The sequence below is a fragment of the Pteropus alecto genome, unplaced genomic scaffold (genome assembly GCF_000325575.1).
Source record: "Pteropus alecto unplaced genomic scaffold, ASM32557v1 scaffold204, whole genome shotgun sequence".
Taxonomy (NCBI): Eukaryota; Metazoa; Chordata; class Mammalia; order Chiroptera; family Pteropodidae; genus Pteropus; species Pteropus alecto.
Window position 1 is genome coordinate 1,891,900 of NW_006435766.1, and position 15,681 is coordinate 1,907,580.

General features: G+C 37.8%; 1 protein-coding gene across 16 annotated transcripts in view; it reads left to right on the top strand.

The window, feature by feature from the left end:
- CREM (cAMP responsive element modulator) overlaps window positions 1-4,887 on the top strand; it is a 61,606-nt gene extending 56,719 nt beyond the window's left edge. For 9 of the 16 annotated variants that reach the window (XM_025046395.1, XM_025046396.1, XM_025046401.1 and 6 more), the window contains one exon: window positions 3,757-4,296. In XM_025046395.1, the coding sequence (XP_024902163.1) occupies window positions 3,757-3,901 (145 nt within the window). In that variant the 3' untranslated portion in view covers window positions 3,902-4,296. Of the gene's footprint in view, window positions 1-217; window positions 3,246-3,756 lie in introns of those variants that run through there. The other 7 variants (XM_025046397.1, XM_025046399.1, XM_025046403.1 and 4 more) reach the window with 3 other exon arrangements.
- The last annotated feature ends 10,794 nt before the right edge of the window (window positions 4,888-15,681 follow it).

Below are 15,681 nucleotides of genomic sequence, written 5' to 3' on the forward strand. Positions count from 1 at the left end.
GGGATCATGTGTTTTCCTATGATCAGGACCATATGGTGATAGTTAATTTACTAGGTGTTAGCAACCTAGTTAATGTAGAAATTATGGCTTCTGAGCCTCTAAAATTCACGAATAACTTCTGAGTTCATCATTGTCCTTTGTAATGGAGTGTGAGGCAGTGGCAGCTATATTCAGTTAACTAATAGCCTTTTAAATGTCACAATTTGTTATGTTTTAGAACTCCTTAAGTTGCCTACAGTTCCCAGGCGTGGTAGTTATCACAGATCACTAGATGGAGTTTTGTACCCTGGAGAACTCGACAGATTACCAGAAGTAGGATCATCAGATACACACATCTTTACCAGAGCTTGTTCCAGGTTTACCAAGTCATGCTGGATTCACCTTTTGCATCATCAGCATTTTGCTCAGAAATTCTGAAGGAGCTGAATGTGTGGGGCTCACATAGTATCATGGTTGTTTTATAGAGGTCTTGTTATCAAAGATTCCTAACTTTGATCTTTTGGAGAAATATGGATACTTTAACACTGCACTTTCAGAGATCTTAGGACCTCTGAATATAATTGCCTCTCTGGTCATAGAATGTATATTATGAAGTTCAGTTTAGAAACATAAAGTATGATGATAATGCAAACTGTAAAATTGTTCATCAATGTCTTATTTTCACAAAGAAAATAAAAAGAAAGGACTAGGAAAGTGGCCTTCTTATTGTCCTTTTGCCATTTTATATCTTTAGTTTTAAATTAAAACATTTTGTCAGAACTACCAAAATGAAATAAATATTAGGCAGTGGGTTCCAAATAAACATGCCCTACAGCTGCCTACACATACATATGAGATCCGTCTGAGGGAGGAAAAAAAGTCATAAATTTGTTTTTCTTTTAATTATTAGTTAATAATAGCTATTGGATAGCATTTGTGTTTAGGCTCTGAATAACCAAGGGGAATGGAGGCTTAACCTTGTAGGTGGTATTTTGATCTTCTGTTGCTGGTCAAGAGGTACGTGCAGCCAGAACAAAGGCTCAGCCATGTCATCAAGGATCCAGGCTCCCTGCTCTGTCATCTTCAGTGTGTGACATTCGTTCCTGTGATCACAACATGACTACCACACCTCCAGGCATTTCATCAGTCAAGAAGAAGGGAGAAGGGCTGGAGCCAAAAAATGGAGGCTGGTTGAGTCTGACCCTTGTGAAAACTTGTCCTGGAATATCCTGACAGCAGCTTTTATCCACATTTCATTGACTAGAAATAGCTAATAGAATCCCTAGCTGCAAGGGATTCTGAGAAGGGTCTATTTTAGCTTCCCAAATTCTATTTCAGAGCAAGACAAGAGAAAAGCAGATGATAAATGGCTGTTTAGGTTGTTTAATATCTATCGAGTAAATACCGTATGCAAGTTTTAAGTGCTTTATTTCTACTGTTTTCTTTACTGTCACATAACTTTCACATGGGAAGAGGTCTGGTAGCTATCCTTACTTTACAGATGAGGAACTGAGGTTCAGAGAGTTTACATAACCAGTTGGTTAATATCACATTACGCAAACTGGACAGAACCTGGATATGCAATCAGGCAGTCTTTATTCCGGAGTCCGTTCACTGCACTAACAGCACAGTCACCCCAAAAAGACCTCAGCATAAGCTTCAGATTTAACTTCATAGAAAGGATTTAGGTTTTACTTATTAACATGAAAGAACTTTTATACATTTTCTCTTGATTTTTTGGCTGGCATTTATAATAGATATTTAATTATATTTCTACCAATCCAGCAACAGCTTTTATTCCTTTACAGCCTTGTCAGCTTTTCCTCTTTGCCATGTACTTTCTTTTCATGCTGAGGATATATCCAGACAAATGAAAGGCCTGAAAACTGAGCTATTAATAGAAGAAACAGGTGTTTTCCATAGCTGAGAAGTACTTAGGAATGTGCCATCCACTAGTGTGATCATTTAAAGCTTTGTGCTTGGAACATTCATGCCGGTAACACATGCACGCACAAATATGAAATATGAAGTGGGAATATTTACAATAAATAGTACACCTTGGTAAATAAAACTTTAAAAATTAAACATCTCATAAGTTATTAAAAATTAAAATTTTAATGGTAACTTGTTTTGTAAAATGACTGTCTTCTTTCGGATCTAGAATTTAATATAATGATTTACTCATGAAAACTTTGGTGTTCACAAATGTATATTAGTTCCTTTGTGGAAGAGAGTCGAATTGTGTTCCCAAACTTTTTAAGTGGCCAAATTTATAAGTGTGCTTGGATTTATTCTTAACTTGTCCCTGTGCATCATTTAGATTAGATTAATCTGTATTTATCAGATTCAATTCACTTGTACATTTGTTACTTTTTTGTTAACCAGTTTTGAGAAGTCTGAGAACTTTACGAGTTCACAGGGTGAGTGCATTGTTCTTGGCTAGGAAGTAGGGGTTGATCTTTTCCTGCAGTTCATTTTCTCCTGACTCTTGCTTCCCACAGAGAAAACACAGATAACCAGTTGTTGGTAAGAGTCAACTATCCTAAAACAGAATTGGCCAAAACTGTTGTACATATCACTTCTAGTTCCGAATTGCAGCAATGCTAATTGGCATTACAGTAAATGGTGTTTAGACATTCAACAAAACTTTTGTTAAAATGTATTTTAATCATCTTTCAATGCAGGCTTTTTTGATGTAAAGGGTACCCCAAAGGCAGTTATTCTGAATTGAATATTCCAAAATAAAGCTGTTATCAGAGGGTACATTCTATAGGGGAATTAAGTGATGTAGTTGCTACTCCCTCCCACCCTGAAAAAATGCAGAAAGAGAAAGTGTTGATCGTGTTCACTTTTTTTTTTTTTTTTTTGGTGGGGTTAAGCATGAGAATGACCATAACTTGTGTACATATTTGTGTTTGTTGCTTTGGCTGCTTGTCTGTTCTTAACTTTGGGCATGGCTACAGTGCTTTAAAATTCAGTATATTGGATAGTAAATGCATTTGATGAGAAAACAGTCTTGAAGTACACTTTTGAGTTATTCTGTAGCTTCCTTTTCATGATTTTAATTGTGGTGTTCTCACGTTCCTGGATTTAAATCATCTGAAATGTTGAGTATTGTATTATGTACCCTCCCTTCTTTCCTTCTTTAATTTCCATGAACAGAGTCCATTTCATTTTGGTTTATGAAAATAAGCATGATTTATGATTTATTTATTGTTGTTTTTATCCATGTTGTTTTCTAGCCAATAAACCGTTTCTTGCAGTCATGATTGATCTTATTTATTTTGCTGAGATTTAGTCTTAAAAATTAAAACCTCTAATATTGACATTTAAGGTCTCTGAGAATTTTTCTAATCACTTTTGCTCAAATAAAGTCAGCTCATTGTGATGGAATATGTAGCTTACGGTGGATAAAAATAACTAAGAGAATTGAAAGGATCTGTAAATGTTTTTGTAGAAATTCCACATAGCGATGTGGTCCTTTTGCTTTAGGTTACTGAAAACCATTCTGGTAACTGTTATCATGGAATATGTGCCCTAAGAACACACCGTTTACCATGAATGCTGTTTGTGCAAAGTGACTGCTCTTGGGTTATTCTTGTTTTCTTAGAGTCACCTTCTAAAAAGGCATGTGCTTGGGCACCTTTGTTGTGTGGCTTTGTACAGACCTTACCTAGGCTTGATTGGCTGTTGAGTTTGGGGGCCCGAAGTTCACCAAGCCCCTCTGGATTGTGCTGGGAGGTTGTTCCTGAGTCATTTGCCTTGTGTTGGTTCCAGGGAAGCTGCCCGGGAGTGTCGCAGGAAGAAGAAAGAATATGTCAAATGTCTTGAAAATCGTGTGGCTGTGCTTGAAAACCAAAACAAGACTCTCATTGAGGAACTCAAGGCCCTCAAAGATCTTTATTGCCATAAAGCAGAGTAACTGTCTTTGACATGGACCTTGTTTACTGTGAACTTTAATCAAGGCAGGAGATGCAGCAATCCTACTAACTGCCATGTGGACTATGGAAGGGACATTCGTGACCCTTAAGAATCCAGTTTGGCTTAGTGTTTGAAATTGAATTGGGAATGTTGTTCCAAGATTTGGAATGCAACCATGATCACATATACCAAGCTTACTTCAGTCTGTTTGCAATAGCATACAAAATTGTTTTGTTTGCCCTTTTGCTTCTACTTTTTTCAGGGAAGCCGCTAAAGAATGTCGACGTCGAAAGAAAGAATATGTAAAATGTCTGGAGAGTCGAGTTGCAGTGCTGGAAGTTCAGAACAAGAAGCTTATAGAGGAACTTGAAACCTTGAAAGACATTTGCTCTCCTAAAACAGATTAGTAGAAATATTTAACTATGAACTGATTACAACATGTACAGTTGCTTTTGAAGGCAATACAATATATAGCCGGCAAGAATTATGGCTTTTTTCCTTTGTATCATTCATCATATTCTCTAATCTCTAACATTCCTAAAATGCTTCACTGTATGTAGTTAACTCTTAGCTATAACTTCAATTTTTTAAGAGACAGACTGTAAAAAAAATGTATGTAACAAATTTTTAAAATGCAATATTTGTAAGACTTGTTCCAATGCCAAATATTTGCAGTTCCCAATCTCATTGTCCTGAATAGTGTCCTATGCAATAAAAATTTTTGCAGGTCTTTTAAAAATCATTTTAGGAAAGGATGATCAAAGATAATGCATCCAGCAGTACAATAAAAGTAAACCACAAAAAATACCTCAGGAAAGAATTGAAAGAATCTAATGACATGCCTATATAAAAATAATAGCCTTTGAATGAATTTATGACATTTGCAGATTTTTATATTAGTTGCTTTGTAAAGAAAATATTGTATTGCTGTTCTTGAATGCCGTAGTTGGAGAGCATTTTTAATAGAACCATGTTGTTACACATGTAGTGTTTGGTGGTCATTTAACTATCTAAACATTTCCTACAGCTTTTACTCTATTGTGTAATATAAAAGGTCTTGCAGAAGCTCTTAGTGTCAGTTTGATATTACCTAGTGAAAGTTATCACAAATTGTTAATATCTGAAATGAGTTAAAAGTTAGAGTCACAGCTGTATTTGCATACCTTCAGGGTTTCAGGAGCAGATGTCCACACTGGGTGGTAATCTCAGCAGATGCTCTTTCTGCTGTCTCATCAGAAGGATGGCCCCAGAGCTTTTGTACAGAAGAGCAGCTATTAGAGGTTCAGCTTGTGTGATGGAGTAGGCCTTTCTGCACGTGATCTGGAAGTCTGCTGATGGCCCTCTATTTTGAATTTTAGCTAACAATCATTAAGAGTTTTGAAGTAAAACAAAAACAACCCAAGATTTTTTTTTCCATCTCAAAACAGCTTAGGTCTACATTAGATCAAATATTTTATGTTAGCACATTCAGGTGAAGTTCATTACATTGAGACAGCAGTATCCACATTTCATCCTCTGTTTATAATAAAAAGCTTCAAGATGTAAGCCCAAAGCCCTAACCATAGGATGCTATGTCATCTCTCATCCTCTCATGAGACCTCTGTTGAAGGCCTACTATGTACTAAGCTCTGCTGTATTTTCTACTGTAACTCCTGATTTGTTAAGGATGCCCCCATCCCACTTCTAGTTTCAGTGGTGGAACTGGTCGATTGTGCTCTATACTCCATCATTTATTCAGTCAGTCACTAAATCAAATGTGTACTCAGTGGTAGACACTGAGAAGGAGACACAAGAATCAGCAGGCAAAATGTAAAAAGTTAGAGGCAGTAAATGCTATGTGTTAGAAAGAAAAAGATGTAGGCAGGGATTCTATAAGAAACTATTCCTGTAAGAGTCAGATTTTGAGCTGGGCCTTGAAGGAAGTAGTGCTAGTGCCAGGGAGAAGGGTCTCCAGACAGAGAATCCAGAGTGTGTACTCTGTTCCAAGGAGTTTGAATTTAGGAGCTGGGAGAGGTAAAACTAGTACTCACACAAGAATTAGTTTAAAAAAGAGTGTGTGCATGTGTGCGTGCGTGTACTACAATCTATAAAATAGGTGGTTATTTCAGAAGAAGAGGATTGCATTGGATTACCTGGGGCCAAAAATAGCAGATGTCCCCTCATCTCCCCAGTGCTTTAAATAATGACATTTTTTTTACCTCACAAAATAAGTCCAGAGGTAGGAAATCCTAGGGTTGCTTAATTTAGTGACTTGATGGCATCACAACCAGATTCTTCCTTCCCTTCCTGTTCACTGTTTAGGCTGGTCTCCCTGATCCTAATATTGCTGCTAAAGTTGCAGGCACCAGAGAGAGGACAGGCAGTAACCCTTTCTTTTGTCCTGTTTTAAGAACAAGGACAGTTTGCACAGAGGCTCTTTAGCAGCAGATCCCCTCTGAGTCTCACTAGCTAAATTTTCATCATAACCAGTCACCGGCAAGGAGAATGGAATTAAAAGTACTGGATTACTAGTGAAGATTCAACCCCTGGGGCTGGGAGGGTTCCAGGTTTCCAGGTGAAGCATATGGCCATCAATATTGAATAAAACGAGTTCTGGAAGAATGGTGTGTAGGCAGCTGACAGGTGGCTGCCATCCAGATGATGCGTGAGCACTTCATCTGCTTGGGAAGTTAGGAACAGCTTGTGAGAGTTAGGGCTTCAACTAAGCTTTTAAAGGTGCACAGGAACTCAGTTCTTCCTCATCTAATTTGTCCCTGAAACCAAAGCTTTTGGTACTAAAATAGCATAATTTTAGGGCTCTCCCTTCAGCTTCCAGCAGATATTGCCTACAAAAGCCCACCAAATCCAGGCAGCACAAGCTGAAGCTGCATACACGCTGTACATCTTGTACAACAGCGCTGCACAAAATCCAGAGCTGTGGCTGCATCTGCAGATTTTTAAACCTAAAAGTTTCACAATCTGGACTTTTGGATATAGAAATTACTGATCCTGATCATGAGATGACACCACCTTGTCAGATCAAACTAGGTAGTTCATGATGTTAAATTATTTGAAGTGGGAAAGTAAAGGAAATGATCTCCTGCTATGTATTTAAAGGAATTTGAGCTCTGTGCTTGCCTGAAACAGGACATTCGCATCAGCAACCACACCTCTCAGTTTTCTTCATATATCCTTAGGTCCAGTGCATGCTGTTTCCTGTGTGCCTAAAGTATACCTTTAAAATATGTAATGAGTGAAACCAACATAATGTTTTTCTATACTACAATCAAAAATAATTAAGCCATTTGGACATATTTGAGACAAGCAGAGCCAGTTGCCAGTTGGCTAACTGTGACGTCACGACTACTCTGTCTCATCATGTGGACCAAGGTTCTCAGAAACTTAAATGTGCCTCATCTTTTCTAAGGTCATCCTAAAGACACAGGCCTGATTCTGAACTACTTAGGCATGGTATATTTTAATCTTTATGGTTTCCGTGTAGCTTTTTCTATATAAATCCATTTTCTCATAAGTGTGTTTCATATTTATTCATATTATTCATATCTTAGAATTCCAAATGTATTTTTAACACAGTGTTTGTTCTTCAAAAACCCATTTTGCCATGGGCTACTGTGTAAAGGCTTGCTTATGAGATTTAAGATATTTCCTTTCAGGGCCATTCTCTTCACATGCTCACACATAATTCCATTAGGGATGGAAAATGATAAAGAGGGGAAAAAATTTGTACTTTGTTATACTAGATTGTACTTGCTCAAATAAAATGCAACCTTTGTTTTTTCTAGGCCAGTCTTAATTTTCAAGAGGACGCAGAGTTTTTCAGATCTTTCTTTATTAAAAAAATATTATCTCACACACACACACACACACACACACACACACACACACACATATGCACGCACTCTGCATTTGCCCTCTGTTCTTTTAATTTGGGCTTTTACCTTCCCTGGGCAGTAGATTAGAGTTGGAGATAAAATCCCCTGCTCCATATCTACAATAGGAATTCCTTTGGTTCCTTAGTGCAGAAACTGGTCAAAATCTGAATAATCCTGAACCAAAGAGATTTCTCTCCTTCCTTTTCTGGCCTTCCCACATTCTTCCAGTTTTAGGGTGCATAGGTGAAAGCAGCAAAGGACATTCAAACACTCTCAAGGGAGATCCCCAACCCTCATAGGGAAGCATAACTTTAAAAATACAAATTGTGTCTTTTAACATTTCAAAAATTAATGTTAAAAATATTTTTAAGACATAATTGATGTTTAAAATTGAAAAGATAAAATGGTATACAGTGAAAAGTCAATCTCTCATCCTGGATGCCAAGCCACCTAGTTGCCCTCAGGGCAGCCCCTGTTAACAGTTTCTTTTTTGTGAAAGAGATAGCTTTAGTTAATTGATTATGCCACCTGTTTCCTTATATTACTGTCCCATCTTCAGGGCTGTGTGATGTAGAGTTTCTAGAGAGAGACATAGGAAGTCAGCATGTTCGTTCATTCCTTCAGGTCAGCAAGTGAGATTACGTTAGCAAGGTGAGGACTAGGGGCTGTGGTAACACTGTGACAACCAGCGCCTTCGAGGACTTTGTTCAGTTAGGTACTAAGTTATATGGGTGCTATAGCTGTGCGGGATGGCAATCAAAAAAAAATTCCTGCCGTTTACCCAGTGCTTAGTCTGTGCCAGGCAACATACTATGTGCCATATGGAACTTATCACATTTAATTCTCATAACAACCCAACAAGTGTCGGTGCTTTCATTATCACCCCCATTTTGCAGAGGAGGAAACAGGCTTAGAAAATTTAAGTAACTTCCCCAAGGTCAAGGAGCTTTTAGAGCTGAGGACCAAGAGGACAACTTAGCAAGGAGCACAATGCTTCTGTCCTGGTGGCTCTCACCTAGCTGGGGACCCACAGGCAGGAATGTGACCAGTGAAGTGCATGCTGGCAATGGGCAAATAGGTGTGGCTACTGACAGATAGTTCTGTGGTTTCAGGTGGTTAGGTTTAGGAATACCCAAACCTTTCCTGTTCTAATGAACAACATCGTGTGTTAGTTTCTCTGTTTCTTAAAATCTCTGATACTGATCAGGAGAAAATGATCACAATTGAAGAAATGGCTATTGGAATGTCAAAGCTACAGTCGTACACGTTGAAACAGAATCTTCAAGCTAAAAGAAGTCACAAAGGTATAATTTACTCCTTTAATTTTATGGACAAGGAAACCAAATATCAGGTTGATTTACTTAAATATTGATAATTATTGGCAATGGAGAGACTAGAAATACTCAGACCTCTTACTACTAGTGTAGTAATCTTTATATTACTGTGATGGTTCTATTTTTCTATAAACTGGATTTCAACCAGCTTTTGGTGAAAGCATAGCTTTCTGAGCAAGCATTTATTTTCCTTGTGGCCTGAATAGATGGAAACCCTGGAAGGAAAACCCCATCACTGTACAAAACTCCCATCTGGTCTCCTTAAAACAATGGGAGGACACAGGAAACCTGCCAGATCCACCACGACCTACCACTTTATGAAGATATTTAATATATGGGATGATGGTTTCTCGAACAAATGGCTCTTAACAAGGCTTATGATTGGTCTTGCTTTTAGTGTTTGACGAGCTCTCAGAAGCACTGGCTTATGGCAAACCAGTGTCAGGCTTGACTTAGGAATGGATTTTGAAATTCTTCTCAAAGAGTAATTCTTGGTATACTTTTGAGGAAGTAAGCAACCGAAATAAAGATGTTCTTAATGAAAATGGGCTTTTCTACTAGTGGAGAACATGAGGGTACCCATAAGTTTATTCTAGTTGGCATTCTGTATACCTAGAATTTTGATTCACTAAGTCTGAGTATTCCTATTTTTAACCAGTTCCATACCTGTTTCGGAAGCACACTAATGTTGGAAAACACTGAACCAGTGGTCTGGGCTCAGGCCTCACCCAGTTTTCCCCTAAGTCATGCATACGCTTGAATGGCTGCACATATTCTGTATTTATTGACCACACAAGACTCAATAAATGTCACAGCCATAGCCCTACATAACATATGTGCTATTTCTATAATTCCTTATTTTCCTTGAAACCTTCTTAGCCTATGAAGACTTCAAAAGAGTTGGGTGGTATGTTCAGACTCCAAGTTAAGCCAAAGGCCCATGAGAATACGGGGTAAAAGCAGTTTTCGCTGTTCTTGTTTAGTGAATTATGTTCATAATAACTCTGAGAAGTCTCTGGTAAACTATTAAACTATTACAATTTGAAAAGATTTGGAAATCCTATGACTATTTGCCCCTAAGATACACAGTTACTTGCCAATAGAATGAGTTATTTTATATGGGAAATTTATTACTTCCAGGTCATATATTTTTAGCAAACAAGGGACTTTAAAATGAATCAATCATTTCACAGTAGAACTGCCAATTTTGCTTTAATTGCTTATTCTTAGGTGGCTAGAACATAATGGAAAATGAGATCAAAGTCGAGGAGTTTTGCTTACTATACTAACTGTGGGTGTCACTGTCCTGGCTATGCATGGCATTTGTTCTTATTTTAAAATTTATTTTATATTTTTATTACAGTTGATAAGCAATTTTTTGTTTGTTTCTATTTTCAGGAAGTATCTTTTTCTATCCCTTTACTTTCAGTCTGTATGTGTCTTTCAATCTGAGGTAAATCTCTTATAGGCAGAGTATGCAAAGGGTTTTGTTTTCTTATTTATTCAGCCACCTTATGTCTTTTGATTGGAGCATTTAACCCATTTACATTTAAAGTAATTGTTGATAAACATATAGTTGTTTCCATTTTATTATTCATATTTTTTAAATCTTTTTTCTTTTTCTTCTTAAAGAAGCCCCTCTAATATTTCTTGTAATACTAGTTTGGTGGCAATGAACTCCTTTAGCTTTAGCTTTTTCTTGTCTGGGAAGCTCTTTATCTCTTCCTTTGATTCTAAAGGATAGCTTTGCCAGGTAAGTAATCTTGGCTATAGGTCCTTGCTTCCTATCACTTTGAATATTTCATGGAAGCCCTCTGGGCTGCAATGTTTCTGCTGAGAAATCAGTGACAGTCTTATGGGAGCTCCCTTGTAGGTAACTAACTGCTTTTGTCTTGCTGCTTTTAAGATACTCCCTTTGTCTTTAACATTTGGCATTTTAATTATGATGTGTCTTGGTGTGGGCCTCTTTGGGTTCATCTTTTGGGACTCTCTGCTCTTCCTGGGTTTGTATGTCTGTTTCCTTCACCAGGTTAAGGAAGTTTTCCATGATTATTTCTTCAAATGAGTTCTTGCTTTCTCTCTTCTCCTTCTGGTACCCCTATGATGCAAATGTTGATACGCTTCATGTTGTCCCAGAGACCCTTAAACTATCCTCTTTTTTTTTCATTTTGCTGTTCTGATTGCGTATTTTCTGCTATCTCCTCTTCCAAATCAATGATTGGATCCCCTGCTTCATTTACTCTACTGTTGATTCCCTTTAATGTATTTTTTATTTCAGTTATCGTATTCTTCATTTCTGACTGGTTCTTTTTAATAGTTTCTATCTCCATTTTTATGTCTCCTATCTCTTTGTTGAAGTTCTTGCTGAGATCATTGAGCATCCTTATAATCAGTGTTTTGAACCCTGCATGTGGCGCATTGTCTCCATTTTCTTTAGTTCTTTTTTTGAAGCTTTGTTCTGTGTTCTTTATTTTTATTTTTATTTTTATTTGGGCCATATTTTCTTCTCTTCCTATTTTGGGTGCCTCCCTGTGTTTGCTTCTATGTATTAGGTATAGCTGCTATGTCTCCCAGTCTTGGTAGAGTGGCCTTATGTAGCAGGTGTCCTGTGGGGCCCAGTGGCGCAGTCTCCCTGGTCACCTGAGCCAGGTGCCCCAGGTGTATCCCTTATGTGGGTTGCCCTCCTATTGTAGTTGAGCCTTGGTTGCTGTTTGCATATCAGTGGGAGGGACTGACCTACAGGCTGATTGGTTGTAAGGACTAGCCATGACTACAGTGGAGGAGCTGTTGTGCAGGGGCTGACCCTGTAGAGCAGGATTTGCTTTAGCAGGCCTCTGGTGCCTGCCAAATCTACCCTTTGGGTGTGTTGTTTGTGGAGATGGTTGGGTAGTGCTCTGGTATGGTCTAAAGCTGGCCATGGGATATGTTGGTTGGGAATCTCTTAGAGGGGTCTCTAGTGCAGGACAGAGTCAGCCACTGCCTGTGTCCTGCCTGGGGCCACTTGGTATGAGATACAAAGTGATCTAGAGATGATTTCCACTTGTGCTGGGCTTGGAGGTGCCTTGAATAGGCTAAGCTGTGAACTGAGGCTGGTTGCCACTAGTGCCAGTCTTGGGGCTGTTAAGCAAGGAGTACAGGGTACACCGATGCCAGATGCTGCTTGTTTGGGATTTGTGAACCTTTGAGAGATTTTAGGAAAGTCCACAGCATGAGTTGAGATAAGCCCTTTGTATGCAGAAGCCACTGGAAGTGGCTTGAGTGGACCTACAAATTAGATGGGGCAGTCTCAGAATTACCAGGGTTAGGCAACTTATGTTAGCTAGATTGATGGAGACTCAGATATGGTGGTTGCCTGCATCTGCACACTGAGTAGGGGGAGGGCTAAACAAAGGAATAATGGCCTCAGCCAGCACTTCTGTCTGGGAGAAAGTTGCCCTTCCAGCCCTCACCCCTAAGCCAAACAACTCAGCTCCTCTCCATACGTTACTGGCACCTTTCTAGCTGCTGCCCCAGTGCTAGAGCTCAGAATGAGTGAGTTCATCAGAGTAAATCTGTGTGCAGGCCCTTTAAGAGGAACGCCTACTACTCCAGCAGCCCTCCGTCTTACTCAGCCACAGTCTCCACTAGATTTTACAGCCAGAAATTATGGAGACTTCTCTTCCCAGCACTAGAGCCCTGGGCTAGGGAGCCTGGTGTGAGGCTGGGACCCCTCGCTTCTCCTAGGGAATCTCCAGAGCTGAGATACCCCTCCCGATTTTTAACCACTACACATGGCGTAGGACCGGCTCGTTCCACATCTCCACCCCTCCTATCAGTCTTGATGCGACTTATTCTTTATATCCTTGATTATAGGACTTCTGTTCAGCTAGATTACAGGTGATTCTCAATGATGGTAGTTCAATTTTGATGTAGTCATTAGAGGAGGCAAGCATAGTGTTTACCTACTTTTGCCATCTTGACTAGAACTACCATTTTAGTTCTTATCTTAACCTGTGATCAGACCATTGGCCTCATGAGGATCAGATGAGCATGATCACATCACCACAAGTTATAGACAATACTGGGAAAATAAGTGTTTTATTCATTGTGAGAGAGCAGTGATATTTTCATAGATTTTTAAAAAGTATTTTATCCTAGATGCCAAGGCCAGCATTTGTCTTGTCTTAGCTTGAAAGATCAAGAAAATGTAATTGGCAATTAAGGCACTGAGGGCATTTGGTGATTGCTTAGAGTAATGATAATTAGATCATATACCTCTGAACAATTTAAATTAAAATTTTATGATACATAAAATTCTGAATGAGAAAATATTAATCCAAGTTTTAGAACTTTAACCCATTTCAATATTAATTTGTTTAAAAATAAATACACAGACATACATACTACTTAGCCAGCCAGAATTTTTACTCACTTAACCAGCCAGTGTTAAAATACATTTGATGCCATGAAGGTTGCAGTTTTTAGGCAATATGATTTTTTGTAGGCATGTATAGATCTGTATTATTTACATAGTTTCATTTATCCTTTTATTGAGATGGCTTAACTGGTATAACCCAACTGGTATAACCCAAGCTGGAGTTTATTGGAATTTAGACCTTGAAGGGTAGAAAACAAATCTACTTTATCGAGGATATATAAAATGCTTTACCCATTAGTCTTACTAGTCGAGAAACGTGACTTACATCATTAAATGCCTGGTTACTCCTGCTCCAGAAATATAGGATGGGGCAGTTTTGGGGAAGGAGAAAGTTTGCTACCAGAGTTTAGTAGCCAGAGCACCCAGCATGATGATAAAGAGTAAAGAAGCGTGGGTTGCTGTGGAGGCTTTGCAGGACAGCAAGGGGAACACTTCCACAACCTGCATAGACTTCATTCGCCAAAGCACATCAGGATTCACTATGTAGTTTTTCAGTCATAAGGCATTTTCACCATAACTAATTACTTGAATATCTCTTCCAGAGCATTTAGCATTCTAAACATCACTGTCTCATAACTTTGATTTTAAAGCTTTTGAGTCAGCAGTGGTTATCTATTTTTTAAAATCACTCTGGATAAAAAGAGCTCGAGAAACAAAATAAAAACCCATGTTACAGATGATACAAAGTGTAGAATGAATAAGGGATGCCTCTTTTAAGCGAGAACTCATGGCTGAGAGTCAGAAAACATGGGTTTTATTCCTGGCTCTTCCATTATCTTCCCATGTCACTTTCGGCAGGCAACTGAATCTGCCTGAACCTCTGTTTCCTCTAGTTTGACCTTGACATTTGTTGATATTGTGAAGAGTTAATATAAGTAAGAGTTCATCAGACCCTATCTTTTCTTATCCCTGCGAGCATAGTTCCTAGATTCTCGGTACTCAAGTCCTTAATCAAGTTCTTAATCATTTAGATTGCCTTTGATACTAACTGGAATTCAAAAGCAAAAAGTCCTTAGACTGAAGCTGACCTCAATGATTAAGGCAGAGGTGTCTATTTTGGTTTTGGGTAACTTGGTTAAGATTTCGACGGAAGAATTATTTATTTGGACAAATGTTATTTCACTTACAGTTATTTCTAAATATGCTCAATATGTGACTGACTGAAAATTTTCTAGCACACTAGTTTCCTCTGCCCTTCTTAAAAGGGCTGTGCTGAATAAGAAATAGTATCATCAGGCCAGAAACAGTTGTAGTTTTCAATGAGTATTAGAAGGTTTACCTTCCCATAATCTGATTGATTATATTTAATGTTCTTGAAAGAAATAAAGAAGTAATGAGAGAGATTATACTCTTTAGAATATTTCTCCATTTTAACTAGTTATTTGAAAAGTTTTATTGATTACCTTTTCTCAAACTGAAATGGAATTAGACTGGAAATTTTAAAATTGTACTTTAAAATGTACATTTTTTAAAATGTAGAATACAATAGTCATAATCAAAGTTATATAACATATTTACTAGAATGTGTAACTAGTCTAAAACTAGTTTTAAATGATTTAAATATTTTCAATAGGAATGAATTTCTAGCTTGCTTATTGAAAATTATTGGAGTGTAAGATTTTTAAATTATTGTCTAGGCCATGGAAAAAACTATTTGATAGGTTCTATCATTGTGGATTTGCATAAGCCAATATTTTTAAGTATTTTATTTCTGATACCTGACTTAGTATTTGATAACTTAAGTACCTGAGACCCAGAAATAAGGAATTTCTACAGTGAAAGGAAGCTACATCTAGTGGTTGGTGACATTCTTTTTGGAAAATCAGATGAATGGAAAATTCCTTCATGGCTGTCTTTGCAAAAACTCCATGGTCATAGGAAGGACTGCAAATAATTTGGTGTGTGTAACTATATGGAGATCTAATTTACATACCACAAAATTCACCTATTTTAAGTGTACAATTCAATAATTTTTAGCAAATTTATCAAATTGTGCAATCACCACCACAATCCAGATGTAGAACACTTACACCACCCCAATAAGATTGTTCATGTCTATTTATAGCTAACTAATTTGGTTTTATTTTGCTTGCTGTGATACAAAGAATGGTAAAGTCAATCTTTTTAACTTAAAGTGCCTGGAAATTTCATAATAACT